Consider the following 20,660-nt stretch of genomic DNA (forward strand, 5'->3'; position numbering starts at 1 on the left):
GTGGCCCAACTCCCAGACAGACCCTCCCCTCCCCCCAAAGGATCCGCTTTTGTGGAGTTTTGTTGGCTGGTGTCTTTGCTTCTTTAGATTCCACATTTGGCACTGTGAGTTTTTCTCCTCCTGACTTATCTCACCTGGCATCACACCCTCGGGTCACCTGACCAGGGTCACCCCGCAGGGCACTCGGGTGACTTCTAGATCTTTAAGGGACATGCTTAGTCTTAAACAGTGGCTCAGGCCTTAATTTTAGGATGAGCCCATCAGAACCTTGGCTCATCCTCAAATGAAAATGAGGTGCCTTCCGAACACACCCCTTAAAAAGATTATGTAAAAAAAGTTTTTTTAAAAGCGCTGTGACTTGCAAAGTTATTTGCAGTTGAGTTTTAGACATACGATATTGCAGCATCAGCGTCAACTTCCCTCCCGTGATCCCTGACTCCACCTCCCCCTGCCCCTCCCCACCCCCAGTCTGCTCTCTTGACGGGCACCTTTCTACGTTTAGTGGTTAAACCTGGGTCTCTGATTTCAGCATTGTTGACCCTGTGGCTTGGGGATTTGGCGCTGTCATTCCTGAACACCTTCTTAGTACCCGACTCCCCTGAACGGGCCTGGTTGCTCTTCATCCTCTCTCTCTTCTCCCCTCCCCCCACCTATTTCTCTCCTACTCCTTCATATCTGGGGCCAAGGGCGATGAAGGCATCGTCCCCTTTGAGCCACTGCATCCCCTCATCCCATTACTCTAAAGACCAGAGAAGGGAATATCATCCCGAGAACACACCCCTCTTATTCATTCATTCATTCATTCATTCATTCATTCATTCATTCATTCATTCTTCACACCCCCTGCACTGATCAGGGCTTAGTCCTGGCTCAGGGACACTCCTGGGGAAAACCTGGGGGACTCTCTAGGTGCTGGGGACTCCAGGTCCGCTGCGGGCAGGCCAACGCCCTCCCTGCAGTGCTCTCTCTCTCTCTCTCTCTGGTCCCAGAGCACATCCCTTCAGAGGACGTCCCAGACGCGGTCTGTCACTCACCCAGGAGTGCGAAGGTCTTCTGTGTCTCGACCATGTCTGCTCTGTCGTCCACGCCCTCAATGTGCGTGCTGCCTCCCATGCTCGTGTAGTAGAACTCTTCCGCGCGTCCTGAAACGAAACACAGGACTGCCGGGTCTGGGGCACACAAGCCTGGAGGCGTGCAGGCCAGCGGGAAGGGGGTGCTCATCAACGCAGGGGCCACGTGACGCGCACGCTCCTGGGTGCAGAGAGGACGCAGGGTTTCTCCCCAGCACCAGCTCCGGCTCCACGGGCGGCCACTGGAGTTTCTCAAATCACTTTGGATCTGAGCACAGGGCCAGGAATAGGCCCAGGGCACCACTGAGTGTGGTCCCTCAACAAACAAACCACACCTACTTTTGTTCCATCGTGTTTTTCTCTTTTTTGGAGTCTTACATTATAGACACAGAAGGAGTGATTTGCTGAGGGTCCCACAGCTAACAGTAGAGAATTTATAGACAGATTTGTCTGACTCCAAAGCCCTTGTCTGCCTCCAAAGGGGATTCTGTTCTTATAATAACAGCTTAATACGGAATTTTTTTTTCTTTTTTGGTCACACCCAGCGATGCACAGGAGTTACTCTTGGCTCATGCACTCAGGAATTACTCCTGGCAGTGCTCAGGGGACCATATGGGATGCTGGGATTCGAACCCGGATCGGCTGCGTGCAAGGCAAACGCCCTCCCTGCTGTGCTATCACTCCAGCCCCCATATGGAATTCTCGAGCTTCACTGCAGACTGTGGACTTTACACTTTAAGACACGCGGATCTATATGCCTTGTACATATGCCTGTTACATCATACCTATAATTAAGATATGGCCTTGGCTATCCATGTAATATCTGAAAATAAAGGCAATAACCCTCAGTACAGCTCATGGATACGTCACGTTCTCCATAGCAGACAAAGCAAGGAAACCACAGGGTAAAACCAGTAAAGAAATTCAGATTACACACGTGTAAGTTACGTCTCCCGCAGGAGGGTGTGCGCCTGATTCCCACACTCGAGTCGTCGACTCGGACAGTCCCACCTGGTAAACAGTGAAAGGGCGGGCGAGGAGGGCTGAGGGCGCCCAGTGCCCAGTGCCCGGTGCCCGCTCGGACACCTGAGCAACACGTGAGCTCCGGAGCAGGGTCAGTTACGACTGTGAGGATGACTCTGGGTCACCCAGGAAGTTCGAATGACAACAGCGGTGCTACCTCAGGAGCGAGGGAGCCGCCGCGCATCAGAGGGACAGCTGAGATGAAGAGAAAGGTCTGGGGCTGTGCCGCCTTGGAGAGGGCTCTGTCTGGATGCCACAACTGCTCAGCTTTGAAGAAAACTTAGGGCCGGAGGTTCCTGTCTCCCTTGCCCTGGCACCACCCCAGCCCCTGCTCTGTCTCTACTCACTCAGACCATCGGTTCCACCTCCAAACCCCAAAAACGTCAATGAAGAGAACAATTTTCCTTAGAGCATAACTTTTTTAAAACTTTAAAATATTCCATTGGTTCCCACCGCCGAGATGTGATCCTGGGGGCCGCACGCGTGTGCGGCCTCTCCACAGCTGCACAAGCGTGAATCCAGACCCAGCAAAACCTCTTTCGGCATGGGCAACTCCTCGCAGAATGTCTCCAGCCTGAGAACTAAGCCTCGGCCCCGTGCCCGCCCAGGAGGGGAAAGGTATTTCTCTCTCTCGCCTCTTTCTCTCCGGGGATGAAGGGCGCGGTGTCCACCATATTAAGACGACCACAGATTGGGTTTTCAAGCCTGCTTGAAAGAAATCTCCCTGGACTTTGTGTTAAAGTAGCGACCTTATTTGTCTTCACAGTAGATAGAATGTAAAATGAAACTTATCAGTTACAAGGTAGGGGGTGGGGAGGCGGGATGGGAGGTGTACTGTGTGGGTTTGTTTTGGTGGTTGTATATGGGCACTGGTGAAGGGATGGTTGTTTCAGCATTGTATAACTGAGACCTAAGCCTGAAAGCATTGTAATCTTCCACACGGTGATTTAATAAAATAAAATTTTTTATTTAAAAAAAATAAAATATTCCATTGGTTTATTACACTGAGAACCAGGATGAGTTTACTACATCCTGTTGATTCAGCACTGTAGCACTGTCTGTAGCATTGTTGTCCTGTTGTTCATCAATTTGCTCGAGCGGGCACCAGTAACGTCTCCATTGTGAGACTTGTTGTTACTGTTTTTGGCATATCCAATACGCCACGGGGAGCTTGCCAGGCTCTGCCATGTTGGTGGGATACTCTCGGTAGGTTGCCGGGCTCTCTGAGAGGGGCAGAGGAATTGAACCCGGGTCAGCCACGTGCAAGGAAAATGCCCTACCTGCTGTGCTATCGCTCCAGCCCTATTGATCCAGCACAGAAAATAATTTCCATGATTTAATTTTCATAAAACCAAATTAACCTACAACTTAGACACCTCTGTCAAAGCGGGACTCGACCACACACAGTACATCACTTACCTATTTTTTTTTTTTTTTTTTTTTTGCTTTTTGGGTCACACCCAGCGATGCACAGGGGTCACTCCTGGCTCTGCACTCAGGAATTACCCCTGGTGGTGCTCAGGAGATCATATGGGATGTTGGGAATCGAACTCGGGTCGACCGAGTGAAAGGCAAATGCCCTCCCCTCTGTGCTATCGCTCCAGCCCCAACAACTTACCTAATTTCAGGTGCCTGAATTCTGGCTGCTGTGCAGATGCGCAAAGCTGGTAGAAGATGTGGTAATTCCGCTCATTCTCCGACTGAAATGGAGAGAAGTCCCAAGTCACACCAGTGAAAACGCGGGGTGCCCCAGAGACCTGCTGACTGGGCAAGGCGGGGAACCCTGCGCTCACGGACCCCCACCCTGACACGTGACCCATCTGTCCGTCCGGTCCCGGACAGACCTTCCTCTCTCTAGAGGGGGAGCTGGGGGCCTAGCAGCGTATTCTAAGTAACAACCCCAAAGGAAATGTCATGCCACGAAAACATTCAGCAACACAGGAATGATGTAATTCTGGCTCCTTGAACTTGCTGAGAAGCTCTCTCTATCCTCTCTTCCTTTCCAGAGAGTCTCTGTTTCTATGTCTCTCTCGCGTTTTTCTCCTAAGTTTGCTCCTCATCAGCTCCAGTTCCTCTCCATTCTGTTTTTCGTTTTTCTTTTTGGGTCATACCCAGTGATACTCAGGGGTTACTCCTGGCTCATGCACTCAGGAATTACTCCTGGCAGTGCTCGTGGGACCCTATGGGATGCTGGGAATTGAACCCGGGTCGGCTGCATGCAAGGCAAACGCCCTCCCCGCTGTGCTATCGCTCCAGCCCCTCCTTTCCATTCTTGAAGGGGAAATTCTAGCAACTTTGCCTGCTCTGGCTGTTGTTTCTGTTGTTCTGGTTCGATGGTCCCCACCTGGCAGTGCCCGGTGGCTACAGCCAGGGTGCTTGGGGAGGGGCGTGAGGTGCCGGGGATCTGACTCCAGCCCCCCGCCCTCAACCTGCACTCAGTCTGTGAACTCTCTCGCCAGCACACCTCAGTTTTTATATTCTAGAAGAATCTAGAACTGTAGCACTGTCGTCCCGTTGTTCATCGATTTGCTCGAGCGGGCACCAGTAACGTCTCCATGGTGAGACTTGTTGTTCCTGTTTTTGGCATATCGAATATGCCACGGGGAGCTTGCCAGGCTCTGCCGTGCGGGCAGGATACTCTCGGTAGCTTGCAGGGCTCTCTGAGAGGGACGGAGGAATCGAACCCGGGTTGGCCGAGTGCAAGGCAAACGCCCTACCCGCTGTGCTATCACTCCAGTCCTCTAGAAGGATAAACTTGAGTTTTTTTTTTTAAACTTGAGTTTTTGAACTAACAATTTCCTAAGTGTCTCGAATCAAAAAAATCAACCATCTCTCGCACCCAACCCCACTGGTAATCCGGTATGATTCTGCTTTTGGTGCCTTTCCCTGTCAACAACGGTTCTGTCCCCATCTTCCTTTCCTGTTCACCAACTGCCGCGCTTCCCGACGACCTGCCTCAGGACACCTGGAGGCGGGGCCCACACACTCGGGTTGGGCCGCTGGGGTCCCTAGCACGGTGCTGCCAGGACCGTCACTGATCCCGTCATCTGCGAAACTCTCGGCCCGCCTCCTCGGGTGCTCTGGAACGAGCGACCCCTTAGGTTCTGCACCATCAACTAATTTGCTTTTAAGACACAAACCAAGGAAAAGGAAGCGGAGTGTAGTGGCACCTGCTCAGCCTTGTGCGCCCGAGGGCTGAGTCTGACGCCCCAGCATGACGGGGTTTGGCCTTGGTGCCTATTCCACCAAGGACCCCCGCGCCCCGGGGAGGGTCCCCTGCCCTCCAACAGGGCACAGAGGCGGCCACGGAGATCAGGGAGGCTGGGCCTTCCAGTCAGAGGCTGCACATCCAGACTCCTGGGCAGTCGGCTCCGTCCTGCTCGCCCTGGGGTAACTGTGGGCCCCAGGACCATCACCAGGAGGGCCCCAGGTTTAAAAACGAAAGAAAGAGACAGGAAAAACAACAACAACAACAACAACAACACAAAGCCCAAACTGTAAAGGAAAGGCAGAAAACCCCTGTTTGGGTCACACGATGCCAGTGGCCTGTAAGGAGCCAAGGATGCTCTAACATCGGGGGCGGGAGGGGACCCCCACTCGTGTTTCCACCCTGACCTGAAAGACGACCCTGGACTTCTCCAGGAGGTAGGTCCTCATGTTGGCGCCGATGATCCGGTTCCGCTCATCAAAGCTGATCTCCGTGTACTTCCCAAACCGACTGCTGTTGTCATTGCGGGTGGTCTTGGCATTCCCCACCGCCTGGGGGAGGGGCAGAGGGGGGATGGTGAGAGGTATTGGGGGCAGCCGTGTCCTGGGAGCAGTTTCCGGGCACTGACCCACAGAGAGAAGCACCGGGATCACGGCAACAGGACGGACACATCCTCAGCCCGCCACTTGCCCCCTCAAACTTGCTGGGAGTCAGAGAGAACAAGGGTCTGGTGCTGGGGAGATGGGGGGGGGTGCTCCGGGTCCCCGCCCCACAGCAGGCACAGGGCTGGGTGTAGCTCTTTTTTTTAAATTTTTTTAAAAAAAATTTATTAGAGAATCACTGTGATGTACAGTTACAAACTTATGAACTTTTTTTTTCTTTTTTGGGTCACACCTGGGATGCACAGGGGTTACTCCTGGCTCTACACTCAGGAATTACTCCTGGCGGTGCTCAGGGGACCCTATGGGATGCTGGGAATCGAACCCGGGTCGACCGCGTGCAAGGCAAACGCCCTCCCTGCTGTGCTATTGCTCCAGCCCCACAAACTTATGAACTTTTGTGTTTGCATTTCACTCATACAGTGATTGTTTACCCATCCCTCCACCAGTGGCTGGGGGTAGCTCTTAAGCAGCATCACGTGTGGTTCCCAGACCAAAACCAAGCCATCATCAGTTCTGATGACCCATGGCCCTGCCATCTCTCCAGAAACATCTTTCATTCTTTCAAATATCTCTTCTCCATTAAGTGACACAAACAGGCCTCCCAAGGGCGGGAGGACTCAAGTAGAGGAGAGAAAGTGCCTGAATTTATACGTGGCTGAGCAGCTCAGACACTCGATGGAAAGCGCCATCTTCCAAATGATGGCTGGAGGAACCAGTCGGGATGGGAGATGTGTGCCGAAAGTAGACAATGGACCCAACATGATGACCTCTCAGTGTCTGTGCTGCAAGCCATAATGCCCCAAAGCAGAGAGAGAGTATGGGGAATATTGTCTGCCATGGAGGCAGGGGGAAGGTGGTAAGGGGGGCGTATACCCGGGATATTGGTGGTGGGGAATGTGCACTGGTGGAGGGATGGGTGTTTGATCATTGTGAGATGTAACACCAAACATGAAAGCTTGTAACTATCTCATGGTGATTCAATAAAATTAAAAAAATTTTAAAAAAGAAAAGTGCCATCTTCCTCCCAGCCTTTATTTCTATCCTTACCCACTGCCACCGGCTATTTCAAACCTTGCAGTAAACCAGGAGAAACTCTGCTTCCCCTCCCTCCTGCACTCAGCACTGTCCCCTTCTGTCGCTGAGCCCCACGGCTCTCCTCTGGGTGAGCTTCCCCCCTGCACTCCCGCGCAGGCTCTCAGGGTTCCAGCAACATACTTCCAACATGTATGTGCCATGCGCTCAATGTAACTGGCACCTGCCTCTTACTACTTTGTTGTTGTTCTGTTTGGGGGGTCCCTCCTGGCTCTGCACTCAGGAATCACTCCTGGTAGTGCTTGGGGGACCCTAGGGGGTGCTGCGGATCGAACCCAGGTGGGCCACGTGCTCAGCAAAACTCCTACCCATTGCTCTGGCCCAGGTGCTCGCTAGATCTACGGGTGCCTTGGCTTGCGAGCGAGGTTTCTGTCAGTGGAGATTTCCAGGGTGGGAGCCAGAGGGCTTACTCTTTTCTCTGACCTCCTAGTGGAAGAACGGCCTGGACAGGCGTGAAGAAACAGACACAAGTGCTCTAGTTGCACAATGGTCTTAATTATTCACTGAGTCACTCACTGTGCTTCCAGACCCATCTTCACCTGCACTGTGCCCCTGGGCCCTATCATGAGCCATTCCTCTGTGCCTTCATCCTCTAATGCAATATACATATATATTTTCAGAGCAGGGCTCAGCTGGCAGTGCTCAGGGATCACTCCTGGCAGGGCTTGGAGGACCCTCGCGGGTGCTGGTTATTGAACCTGGCTTGGCTGCATGTCAGGCAAGCTCCTTAGCCGCTGTGCTCCCTCTCCAGCCCCTCGAGTGCAGTGCTCCTATGCCAGGTGCTGCCAGCCCAGCCTCCCCGAGCCTCTGATAGTGATACGACGAGGAGTCAGCTCTCGGGGAGGGACGGGAGATGCTTCGTAAATGGCGTTTGCCCATTTGTAAGCTGAAAACACTCCCATGTGGCTGATCGTAAAGTGTGAAAGATTTAACTGTCCATTTGGGGGAAAAAAAAAGTCCTGAGTATCTAACGGTCAGCTCTCGAAAGCTCAGTCTGCTGGTGGGCAGTGCTCAGTGTGCCGACACGCGTGAGGGTGCAGACACTCGCCCAGGAGGGACACCGACACGGGGAATCCCGACACCAGACGGAGTCCCTGGCACACAGTGGGGAGGCATTCGGAAGCAGTTGCTGCTGCCCCAGGCCCCTCAGGTCCCCCGAAGAACAGACCCCCGGGTCCTTCCCGGTGCCCACTCCCCTCGGGCACAGGCACTCAAGGCAGGGACGTGGGGGGTTTCTGCAGCCCGTCCAGCAGGACGCAGTTCCGTCTCTCCACGCCAACAGGGATTCTCAGGAGCCAGCGAGGTCTCCACGAAGCCAGCACTGGACTGTTCGGGTTAGGGGTTCAGGCCGGTGCAGGCCGGTCCCCAGCCCAGGCGGTCACCAGGCTTCTGACCAACTGGCCTCGAGGCAGAGGTTCCCTCCACACCCTCTTGGGGTTCACAGAACCCAGGAAACAGGGACTGTCCAGATCTCTGATTGGCCTCGAAGGCCCCTATGCGCAGACAGCCACAGCGCCATGTCTGGTGAAGGGCCAGAAACTTCCAGACCTTTCTGGGAGCCCCTCGACCTGGACTCCACGAAGCCGCCTCCCGGGGGCTCTCGGAAGCTGGCTCCCTGGAGCCTCCCTCTGGGTCTCGTTGCTTAGGTGATGGGGGGCAGCTCCAGCCCAGAGTGGGGTGCCGGCACCCTCTGGCTAATGACGGCTTCAGAAACCAGACCCCACTCCCATGTCCCCCAGAGCCCCGTGATTTGGACTCCACCATTCTCTGGGCATAGGGAGAGCCGAGATTTGGGGGGCTGGGAGCAAGAACATCGGGCGAAGGCCACACGGAGATTTCTCACCCATCATGCTGTTAGCCAAACGCCCCCCACAAACCCGGGCACATACCTCCGTGACGGGGTTGGACGCCAGGACCTTCTCCTCCACGTGGGCGTTGGTGCTCGACCTACTGACCATGGCAAAGTACCGCATGGCGTAGCGGGCGGACACGGTCTTCCCAGCACCCGACTCCCCACTCACGATGATTGACTGGTTCCTGTTATTCCTGCGGGAAGTAAGGAAGGGGTTTTCCCAGAATCCTCTCTCTCAAGTCAAGGGCAGGGGCAACCGGGTGAGAGCCCTGCAGGCCAGCCAGGGCCAGGGGGACCTTGTCAAACATGCCAGTGAATTTCCAGCCTGTGTGCTGTGGTCATGCGGAACACACACTGTGTTGTCCTTCTGTGCCCCTGTGTAGAGGGTCCCCCAAAACAATATTAAGTCAGAAAAGTCCATGGAGTTATGGAGTCAGTGCAAAAATCAACCTTGAGGGGCTGGAGCGATAGCACAGTGGGGAGGGCGTTTGCCTTGCACGCGGCCGACCCGAGTTCGATTCCCAGCATCCCATATGGTCCCCTGAGCACCTCCAGGAGTAATTCCTAAGTGCAGAGCCAGGAGTAACCCCTGAGCATCGCTGGGTGTGACCCAAAAGCCAAAAAAAAAAAAAAAGTCAACCTTGAGAGGATGTATTCTATTGAAAGGGAACAAAAACAAATCCACAACGGAGATGGTCCATCTCATTCTATGCTGGTGGGAATGCAACTGGTCCAGCCTTTTTGGAAAACAATATGGACATTTCTCAAAACACCAGAAACTGAGCTCCCATTGGATCCAGCAATACCGATTCTGGGAATATGCCCTAGGGGTCCAAAAACACATAGCAGAAATATCATCTGCACTTTTATATTATTGCAGCACTATGCACCATAGCCAGAATCTGGAAACAACCTGAGTGCCCGAGAACGACGAATGGATAAAGAAACTAGGGTACATCTACATAATGGACTACTACACAGCTGTTAGGAAAAATTAGATCATAAAATCTGCCTATAAATGGATAGACTTGGAGAGTATTATGCTGAGTGAAATAAGTCAGAATGAGAGGAACAGATATAGAATGGCTGCATTTATTTGTGAGACATTAAAAAAAAAGTATGAAAACTAATATCCAAGGCCGGAGAAAATGGGCCGGGAGGACTGGTCAGTGGTTGGTCACTGGTGTGGAAGATGGAGGGTAGTTAAGATAGAGGAGGATCCCTCCCACCACACCCACCCCGTTATCTGCCCCCCAAAGAAAAAGATAAAGGAGGATCTAATATGACAAGATTAGTTGGAAATGGGGCTGGAGCAATAGCACAGCGGTTGGGCTTTTGCCTTTCATGCAGTCAACCCGAGTTCGATTCCTCCGCCCCTCCCGGAGAGCCTGGCAAGCTACCGAGAGTATGGAGCCCACGAGGCAGAGCCTCGCAAGCTACCCGTGCGTAATGGATATGCCAAAAACAGTAACAATAAGTCTCTCAATGAGAGACGTTACTGGTGCCCACTCGAACAAATCAATGAGAAACGGGATGACAGTGGTCAACAGTGATCAGCTGGAAATGATCGCGCTGGAAAAGAACTGAGTGTTGAAAGCAGGTAAAGGGATATACACGACAAGTTTTCAGCATCTGTTATTGCAAATCATATGCCTAAAATGAGAGAGACAGAGAGAGACAGAGAGAGGAGAGAGAGAGAGGAGAGAGCAGAGAGAGGAGAGAGGAGAGAGGAGAATGAAAGGAGAGGAGAGAGGGGAGAGAGCGAGCAAAGGAGAGAGAGAGACAGAGACAGAGAGAGGAGAGAGAGCGAGAGAGCGAGCGAGAGAGAGAGAGAGAGAGAGAGAGAGAGAGAGAGAGAGAGAGAGAGAGAGAGAGAGAGAGAGAGTGAGCAAGGCTGCCAGAGGCCAGCGGTCACGGCGGGGCGGCCAGGCCTGCCAGGAGAGTCTCCCCGTGGCAGCCAGAGCCCTAAGCAGCCCTGCTGCCTCATCCCTCGGGCTCCTCTCAGTGGACTCTGTCCTGGGAACGTTCTGGAGACCAGCGAGGAGCCAGGTCAGGCCCCAGGGAGGGACAGAAACTCGCTGCAGCGGAGCCCGAGTTAACAGCTGAACTGGCGACTCCGCAGGCGCCGCCTTCCCTCCCTGCTGGGGCTGCCCCCACGCTCCTGAGCACGGCCGCTCTGAGTCCCAGTCTCCCTGGGCCCGGGGCAGGGACACGGACACGGAGTAGGTCCTGGTCAGCCAGGAGCACCTGGACCCCCGGGACACTCTGTCTCAGACTGGGGCCGGGGGCGGGAGGGCGCTTGGCGGGAGCACAGGATTCTCAGCCCGGGCGGGGGGTTTCCCGATGCTTCACCAAAGCTCCCGCCATGCCGGTCACAGGCTGTCGCCCACTTCGCGGTGGCCGAGAAGTTTGCTTGCTCATCGTCTCCCAGCCACCCCGGCTTACCCCGAGGACCAGGTTCCCGCGCATCCGGTTCACTGACGAGGACTCTGATGCCGAGGAGGAGGACCGTGTGCTGGGCCCGGGTGATGGCGTGTGTGTGTCTGAGGCTCCGGGGGTCAAACCCTGGCCCTTACAGGTGCAGGGCAAACACTCTGCAGCTCAGCTGGCCCTGGCCAGCCCAGGACCAGGACGGGGCAATTAGCAGGTCAGATGTGTCAGGTGTCAAGCCGTGGAACGGGGGCGGCGTGGTACCTTGACCCCTGTGCAAAGGGACTCAGACTTGGAGGTGTGTGTTGGTGTACACACAGTCCACATCTCACAATCTCAGGCCTAGGAGGCGTGGGTGTAAAAGTTGTTTTTCTGTTACTGTAACTGACTAGGCTTCCTGTTATGTACCTGACTTTGATACTGTTTCAGTTGACTAAGTTCGTTCCGTATTCTGCCCATGTGGCTGAGTGTCGCTGGTTAGGACATTAAGCTAGTTAATAAAAGGGGCTGAACAGGCTGCTCCGGGGCACAGCACCAGAGACAGTTTGTGACCCTCCGTAAATTATTTCTTTTGCGTGTATAAGCCTCAGACCGCCTAGCCAAACCGTATTGCAACAACTGTGAAATGTATTTAGCAAACCGTGAATGGTCTCCCAAGAAGGGGCCTTTCCCCTCCATTCTTTACAGACGTGGGCACTGGAATACAGAGAGGATGGCTATGGGAAAAGGAGTCACACACGTATCTCTAAAAATCTGACCCAAATCCCAGCCCCGCCCTGATGTGTCGGAGAGCCCCGGGCAGGTGGCCCTGCCGGCTGCCACCTCCGATTACTACCTGACATCTTCCCCAGGGACACTCTGGGGCCCCAGGACTGCACAGGAGCCTGAAACACAGAGACGCCACGAAGCCACGCCAAGAAACAGGGGCACAACCCCATCTAGTCCCGAATCTCCTAACCGGACACCTGGACTCCGCTATCGTTTATTCCACAGCCCTGGGCTGGTGGAAACACTCAAGCGTCTCACGGTGGACTGTGCACCCCTGGCACTCAGCCTCTTCGTGGGCTGTGTCCTCGACTGTGACACCCATATTCCCTACTGCCTCCAAGGAGCCAAGAAACCGGCCGACAGCCGGTCACTGGAGCATCATCTGCGGAAGCCGCTACCCCACAGGGTTCTGGGCGGCGGGCCCGTCCCCTCCAGCCCGGCAGGCCTTCCACGAGGACCATTACTGTCACTGTTACTTCTTGGCAGTGCTCAGGCGATTTTGCCATGCTGGGGATCGAACCTGGGTGTATCGCATGTAATGCACATGCTCCAGGCCCTGGGCTGTCTTCACAGCCCCCGGCAGTCTTTGTATTTTATTTCAATTTATTATTATTGTTTTGTTTTTTTTTTGGGGGGGGGTCACACCTGGCGATGCACAAGGGTCACTCCTGGCTCTGCACTCAGGAATTACTCCTGGCGGTGCTCAGGGGACCATATGGGATGCTGGGAATTGAACCTGGGCCGGCCGCATGCAAGGCAAACGCCCTCCCGGCTGTGCTATCACTCCAGCCCCTCTTTTTATTTTTGAAGCACAACAGTTTTATTTAAAGAGATAATGGAGTGTGTGCATGTGTGTGTATGTGTGTGTGTGTGAGAGAGAGAGAGAGAGAGAGAGAGAGCGAGTGAGAGAGAGACAGAGTGAGGGAGAGAGAGAGAGACAGACACAGTGGGGAGGGTATATGTTCAAGAGAGAGCACTTGTTCTCTGGGGAGCACAGAGCTGAGAGTCCACATCTCAGACTGAGAAGCAGGGGCATCACCAAGGCAGAGAAGGTGCCATAACGTGCGTGAAGGGAATCACATCCTGCAGCGAGCACTTTAATGCGAGCATGGCAGGGTGTCTGTCATGAGCTGTGAGGACCCGGCACGGGCGAGGGGCGGGAGGCTACCTGGCCATCTGCTTGTAGGCCTCCTCGGCCACGGCAAAGATGTGGGGGTCCATGTCGCCCATGTTCTGCCCGCTGTAAGCATGGATGATGGCGTCTCCGTAGATCGGCAGCTGCTTGTACGGGTTCAGAGCCACCAAGATGATTCCTGCGGCGAGAGCGAGACGGAGTCACGGGACTCGGTCACTCTTCCCGCCAGGCTCATGTGACTTCAGGCAGCCACCTGGCCTCACGTCCTGCCTGTCCCACCTGAATTTCTGGGCTCCTCTAAGGGCTGAGATGAGGGGAGATGACGGATGAGGATGTCCTAAAACTGTCACTGTCACTGTCATCCCGCTGCTCATCGATTTGCTCGAGCGGGCACCAGTAACGTCCCCATTGTGAGACTTCTTGTTAATTTTTTTGGCATATCCAATATGCCACGGGGAGCTTGCCAGGCTCTGCCGTGCGGGCGGGATACTCTCGGTAGCTTGCTGGGCTCTCCGAGAGGGGCGGAGGAATTGAACCCGGGTCAGCTGCATGCAAGGCAAACTCCTACCCACTGTGCTATCCCTCCAGCCCATCCTAAAACTAAGACATTCACTGTCATCCCGTTGCTCATCGATTTGTTCGAGCGGGCACCAGTAACATCTCTCATTGAGAGACTTATTGTTACTGTTTTTGGCATATCCAATACGCACGGGTAGCTTGCCAGGCTCTGCCGCTCGGGCGAGATACTCTCGGTAGCTTGCCGGGCTCTCTGGGAGGGTCGGAGGAATCGAACTCGGGCCGGCCGCATGAAAGGCGAACGCCCAACCGCTGTGCTATCGCTCCAGCCCAAAACTAGGACGTTAAAAAGAAAAAACTGTGTGCAGGGCACAGGGGCTCCTAAGGGAGCTCAGGAGACCCCGGGGCCTCTCCAGTGACCTGGGGACCACGTGGAGCCGGGACCTAACCCAGGTGGGGTGCGTGGTATGTACACGCCCTGCCCACACACAGTACTGTGTAACAGCCCCGAGACTTCGCAATTCCTAATGTAAATACAACAATAATATCATTGTCCCAAATTAGCAACAGATATATGAAATCTGATGAGAAATTCAAATACAAGTTTTATCTATTATTTTTCGGGGGGGGTGGGCTGCACACCTAGTGGTGCTCAGGTTCAAGGGATCAAACCAGGGTTGGCTGTGCGAAAGGCAAGCACTTTGCCCACTATACTATCTCTACAGTCCCCTGCCTCTATGCTCTTCTCAGCAGTCTCACTCTGTTGATGCTTCTCCCTCTTCCGACATTTCCTTTTATGAAATTATAGAAGATCAAAACATTCTTAAAAAGAACATGTTTCTTTCTTTCTATTTTTTTTTCCTTCGGGACTGGAGCAATAGCACAACGGGAGGGCGTTTGCCTTGCATGCAGCCGACCTGGGTTCGATTATTCCTCTGTCCTTCTCGGAGAGCTACCGAGAGTATTCCACCCGCATGGCAGAACCTGGCAAGCTCCCCGTGGCGTATTCGATATGCCAAAAACAGTAACAACATGTCTCACCATGGAGACAGTACTGGTCCGCTCGAGCAAATCGATGAGCAACGGGACAACAGTGTTAACAGTCTCTTCCTTTTACGTCTCCTTCTCCCCTGCACCCTGCTGTTTACTGCTGTTTTTGCAATATCTGGGGGTCTCACACACGGCTGAGGTGAACAGGGACTCCAGTGGCACTGCTGGGGTCATACTAGCCAATATCTGACGGTACCCAGGGAAAAAACTCCTGACCTCACACACACGGCAGGTGCTCGGCCAGCGAGCCACGCCCCTGGCCCATCTCTCTGCGCCTTTGTGCAGAAATGCGGGGGACACATGGGGTGTGACACAGAAGGCAACGTCTCTAACCGTAAGGGTCCGGATCGCAAGCACGAGGCCCCAGGATCCTGCCGGCCCTCCCGGCACCCCCTCCTCACCGCTGTAGGTGTAGATGAGTTTGGACTCTGCAAAGCGGACTCTGAGATTGTGCAGCACTGCAGGCTCGTGCAGGTAGCTGAGGGCCGTGAGGTCGTTCTCGCCCACGAGGATGTCGGGGTTCCGGAGGGGAGGCAGCGCGCCCGGGCCAACGGGGTAATCCAGCTCCTGGGGACGAGACGAGAGGAGAGTTCTCGGAAGAACAGATCTGGGGAACAGCTTGGGGCGGGGAGCACCTGCTTTGCGAGTCCAAGTTCGGGTCCCGGGGCTGCTGCCTGCGCTGAAGCCGGTTCCAGGCTGCAGACACGGGCCCTGCCCAGGGGGCCACTCCGGGCCGCTCGAGCCCACTGCAGAGAGGGGCCCTGGAGAGCGTCTGAGGCTCTGCGGCCACCGTACGGCCAGGCACGTGTGGGACACCCAGCCACACAGCCGCAGCGAAGAAGGGGAAGGTCCGGGAAGGTGGGGGGGGCGGGGGGTTCAGCACGGAAGGTGTGAGGGTGAGAGCAGCACTCCGGTGCCTGCGGAACCCGTTCTCCGTCCGAGCCGCCCTCAGCCGGCCCCTTCGCCGGCATCACGGTGACGGGTCCTGGGAAGCAGCCGTGTGCGGCAGTGGGAGACTCATCTTTGGCGCTGAGGCTTAGGGGAAGAGGACCCAGTGCCCGGGGCGCATTACCTGCGCTCACCTGTAAAGACGGGTGATGGTCAGAGGCGCAGACGCCTCCGTGGGGCCACAGGGCACCCAGGAGGCTGGGACCCGGACGCCCCATCCCCGGGCCACGCTCGGGGACAGCACAGCCCGAGCTCCTCCTGGCAGCGTAGACGCTGAGCCCGTGGCGTGCCTCTTTGAACAAGACACCAGGACCCACGTCACCCCGGGGGCTGAGACCCGGGCCTGGGGATGCGGCTCAGTGGAGAGGGCTGGGCTCGTGGGAGCACAGGGTCCAAATCCCAAACCCAAAAGTCAAACAAAGATACAGGTTGGCAAAGGGCTGCAGAAGAGGGACACGCTTGTTGCTGGGCAGTGTCTGATAAGGACCACAGGCCACTCAGACCACAGAGACCACAGGCCACAGACCCACAGACCACAGAGACCACAGAGACTGCAGAAACCACAGAGATCACAGAGACCACAGAGACCATAGAGACCACAGGCCACAGAGACCACAGAGACCACAGAGACTGCAGAGACCACAGACCACAGAGACCACAGGCCACTCAGACCACAGAGACCACAGAGACCACAGAGACCACAGGCCACTCAGACCACAGAGACCACAGAGACATAGACCACAGAGACCACAGGCCACTCAGACCACAGAGACCACAGACCACAGAGACCACAGGCCACAGAGACCACAGGCCACAGAGACCACAGGCCACAGACCACAGAGACCACAGGCCACTCAGACCACAGAGACCACAGACCACAGAGACCACAGGCCACAGAGACCACAGGCCACAGAGACCACAGGCCACAGACCACAGAGACCACAGGCCACTCAGACCACAGAGACCACTCAGACCACAGAGACCACAGAGACACAGACTACAGAGACCACAGGCCACTCAGACCACAGAGACCACAGGCTACATGGACCACAGAGTCATAGGCCACATGGACCACAGATCACAGAGACACACAGACCACGGAGACCACACAGACCAAAAGCCACACAGACCACGCAGGCCACACAGGGCTGCATAGGACCACACAGACCAGAGAGGACCACACAGGATCACACAGGCCACACGGGACCACACAGACCAGAGAGGATCACACAGACCCCATAGACCACACAGGACCACACGGCCTCTGGGCCCAGGGGCGTCTCCCCGCAGCTCCCCATGGTCGGAGGCCACAGGCTCCCGCCGAGGGCCCCCTCACCCCGTCACGGGCTGCTCTGGCCCAGAGCCCTGCCCGGGGCCCTCTGGTGCTGAGGGAGAAGCTCCTGGGGGAGGGACACAAAGCCCTGGGCTGGCCACTCGCCCAGCTGGGCCCTGGGCCTAAAGTCATCAGAAGGCCTCGCTGCTGCCCGGTCACTCCCGGTCCTGTCACTCATGGCTGCCAGGGGCTGTGACCCGGGTCCCCGCGCGTCTGCTTCCCTTCCGCTCTCCCCGCTGCCCTTGCTGGAGGGCTGGTCCGGGGGCTCGCAGAGGGGCCTGCTGTCCCTTCTGAGCCCCCGCAGCGGCCCCAGCAAGGGCAGAGCCGAGCTGGCGCAGCGAGGCACGAGCTGGCTCGGGCTGGGCCTGGGACCTGTGCTCAGGGGTCTCGGGGCCACCACGGCGGGCGCCCGGCAGCAAGGGGAGCACTGCCCAGGGGAAGTCGCTGGCAACCACCCAGGACCCAGGGTGAGCGTCGAGAGCACAAGCTGGCTCTGCTGCTACCAGGTGGCCCTATACCCCAACCTACACTCCTTTTTATGTAAGGATAAAATCAGGACGCGGGCTGCTCACACCCAGTGCTCACTGTTCCCCGGCTGGGAGTTTCCATTCCCAGCCAACCGCCTCCTCCTCCAGTTCCGCGCCGTGGGCCCGTGCACGCGTGAGCAGGGGAGGGGGGTCAGGGGCAGAAACCGAGGTCACACACAGGCAGCTGGCGGCGGAGGCCACGGTTCCTGGCACCCGGCAGGCTCTGCCGTCAGCTTTAGCCAGAGGGTTAAGGTGGTGCCAGCTGCTCTCCCCGCCTCCCCCCTCCGTCCTGGACAGTAGCCCAAGGTGAGACTGGCCCCCCTGAAGCCCCGCTTACGTTATTATGAAGCGGCAAACTAGGGCTGCAGCGTTACCTGGCCGGGACGGCAACGGCGTCCAAAGAAAACCCCTCCGTGCAGGGGAGGGGCGGGTGAGCGGCGGGGAGGAAAGAAGCCCTGGAGGCAGCAGTGCGCCCCTCCCAGGGCCGCTCCCCAGATTCCAGCCATGCGTGGATGATCTCACTTGCGCCCCAAGGTCACCCCGGCGGTGACGGCACGGGGCACCTGAGGAAGCCACAGTCTTGCCAGTGGCCGGGAAGAATCCGGATCCGGGACAGTCTGGTTCTGGTGGGCGTGTTCCTCCTGGCCCCGGTCACCGCCCGTCTCTGGACAGTCCCCCCCAGGCCAGGACAGTCCCCACAGACACTGCACCCAGGTCCCGGGAACGCCAGCATTCGGACAACTGTGTGAAGGCCCCAGACCACTCCGGGAACCGTCACGGGGTGGGACGCCTCTGAGTACCGTACTCAGGTACTGGGCCCTGGAAAAGGAGAGGCCGCCCTCGCTGTGACTCCTCACACTCCTTCCTATCGCCATGGTGCCCGCAGTGAGAAGGGGACAGTGTGCAGCCGCAGAGGGACCCCGGGAGGTAGCAAAGAGGAGTCAGAAGAGGTGCCATGTCAAAGCCAAGATGCCCAAGGCCGGGCGTGAAAGCCGGGTGGACGGAGAGTAGCTGCTCGTGAGCACGGCCTGTCCAGTGGGCAGCCAGCTGCCCAGTCTCATCTCTCACGGCCCACCTTGCACATCACCCCTGACAGTCACCATGTCACGCGAATGGCATCTGTCCCCAGTAACAAGAGAGGGGCCTGGGGGCTGGAGCGGTAGCACAGCGGGTAGGGTGTTTGCCTTGCACGAGGCCAAACCGGGTTCGATTCCCAGCATCCCATATGGTCCTCTGAGCATCGCCAGGGGTAATTCCTGAGTGCAGAGCCAGGAGGAACCCCTGTGCATCGCCGGGTGTGACCCAATAAGCAAAAGAGAGAGAGGGGGGGGTCCTGGTGGGCACAAGATGGAAGATTATTTTCACAGAGGGCAGCACTGGATGGACTGGAGGGATAGCACAGCGGGTAGGGCGTTTGCCTTGCATGCAGCCGACCCAGGTTCGATTCCTTTGTCCCTCTCGGAGAGCCCAGCAAGCTACCGAGAGTATCAAGCCTGCACGGCAGAGCCTGGCAAGCTCCCTGTGGCGTATTCCATATGGCAAAAACAGTGACAACAAGTCTCACCATGGAGACGTTACTGGACGGGACGACAGCGCGACAGAGGGCAGCACGGGCACGGCTGGGACTGGAGGAAGAGGGGAGAGGGGGGCCTGGTGCCAACACACCCCCGTGCTCCTGAACCTCGGGCTACTCTGGCTGCTCCCTCGGCAACCCCCCTGGGCCCCCCACCCCCATCACGCCTCGGCCGCTCTGAGCAGCGGGGACTCTCACCGTGCCATCCTCCAGCCGGAGTCGCAGCACGCGGTCCCCGACCCTGTAGTCCTTCGCTATCTCCGCCGACTTCCAGACCTCCTCGGCGTCATGGATCCAGACCCTGTTGTACTGACCAAGAGAACGAGACAGGCTTAGGTTCAGCACGGCACGGGCAAAACACCGCCGCCAAGACACGCGCGTGTGTCCCGGAGCCCTGGTGGCTGCTGTCTTCATGAGGCACCGCAGACGGGGCTTGCGGCCCATGCCGCAGTTCCGGTGCTCCGCATGGCTGGGAGGAAGCAGATAACTCTGGTTTCTTTCCCTGCAGAGGCTCAGGGGAAGCCGATCCCACAGCCGCCTTGCAACTGCCCGAGCTCCGAGGCGGCGGGAAGGAAAGCTGGTTGCTAGGCACCGGGTCTGCGTCCTGTGGGTGGACCGGCCCGGACGGGTGCACACGGCTACTCTCACGCACGCGGGGGAGAGTGGGGCTGCCCTCAGACTTCACCTGCAACACCTGGACACTGCTCAGGATAAAGACGAAGGGTCCTGGGACTGGAGCAATAGCACAGCGGGGAGGGTGTTTGCCTTGCACGTGGCCGACCCGGGTTCGATTCCCAGCATCCCATAGGGTCCTCTAAGCACCGCCAGGGGTGATTCCTGAGTGCAGAGCCAGGAGTAACCCCTGTGCATCGCCAGGTGTGACCCAAAAAGCAAAAAAATAAAGACAAAGGGTCCTGGCGGGGGATGGCACTTGACTTGCTCGCAGCTCACCTGCTTTACCCCTGGTGGAGCATGTGGTTCCCTGAGCAGTGCCAGGAGTGACCCCTGAGTGCAGAGCCAGGAGTCAGCTCTGAGCACTGACGAGTGTGCCCCGGCCGTAGGCCTGCGGCTGTCATCACAGGACCTGGCTTGCTCCTCTTTCTTTCTTTTTTTTTTGGCTTTTTGGGTCACACCCGGCGATGCCCAGGTGTTACTCCTGGCTCTGCACTCAGGAATCACCCTGGCGGTGCTCGGGAGACCATATGGGATGCTGGGATTTGAACCCGGGTTGGCCGCGTGCAAGGCAAACGCCCTCCCCGCTGTGCTATCACTCCAGCCCCAAGCTCGCTCCTTTTTCTCCCCCAGCCTCACACAGGGCTACTTTTGCTCTCCCGCACAAACTGCACGTTTCCAGTCTCCTGTGGTCATCCGGGGGCTCATTAGGTCATCCGTCTGGTCCCCAGAGCACCTGCTAACACCTGCCACGTGTGCGTCGGGGGAACGGGCAGCTAAGAGGAACGGTGTCTCTGCTCA

The 20,660-nt window shown here is 56.6% G+C and overlaps 1 protein-coding gene across 1 annotated transcript in view; it reads right to left on the reverse strand.

Moving 5' to 3' along the window:
* MYO5C (myosin VC) overlaps positions 1–20,660 on the reverse strand; it is a 99,786-nt gene that overhangs the window by 73,244 nt on the left and 5,882 nt on the right. The window contains exons 2-8 of the mRNA XM_055124553.1: positions 19,386–19,496; positions 15,208–15,373; positions 13,274–13,418; positions 8,945–9,101; positions 5,709–5,852; positions 3,712–3,793; positions 1,035–1,142 (exon numbers count right to left, since the gene is read on the reverse strand). Coding sequence (XP_054980528.1) covers positions 1,035–1,142; positions 3,712–3,793; positions 5,709–5,852; positions 8,945–9,101; positions 13,274–13,418; positions 15,208–15,373; positions 19,386–19,496 — 913 coding nt within the window. The remainder of the gene's footprint in view (positions 1–1,034; positions 1,143–3,711; positions 3,794–5,708; positions 5,853–8,944; positions 9,102–13,273; positions 13,419–15,207; positions 15,374–19,385; positions 19,497–20,660) is intronic.

This window comes from Sorex araneus, chromosome 2, assembly GCF_027595985.1.
Source record: "Sorex araneus isolate mSorAra2 chromosome 2, mSorAra2.pri, whole genome shotgun sequence".
Classification (NCBI taxonomy): domain Eukaryota; kingdom Metazoa; phylum Chordata; class Mammalia; order Eulipotyphla; family Soricidae; genus Sorex; species Sorex araneus.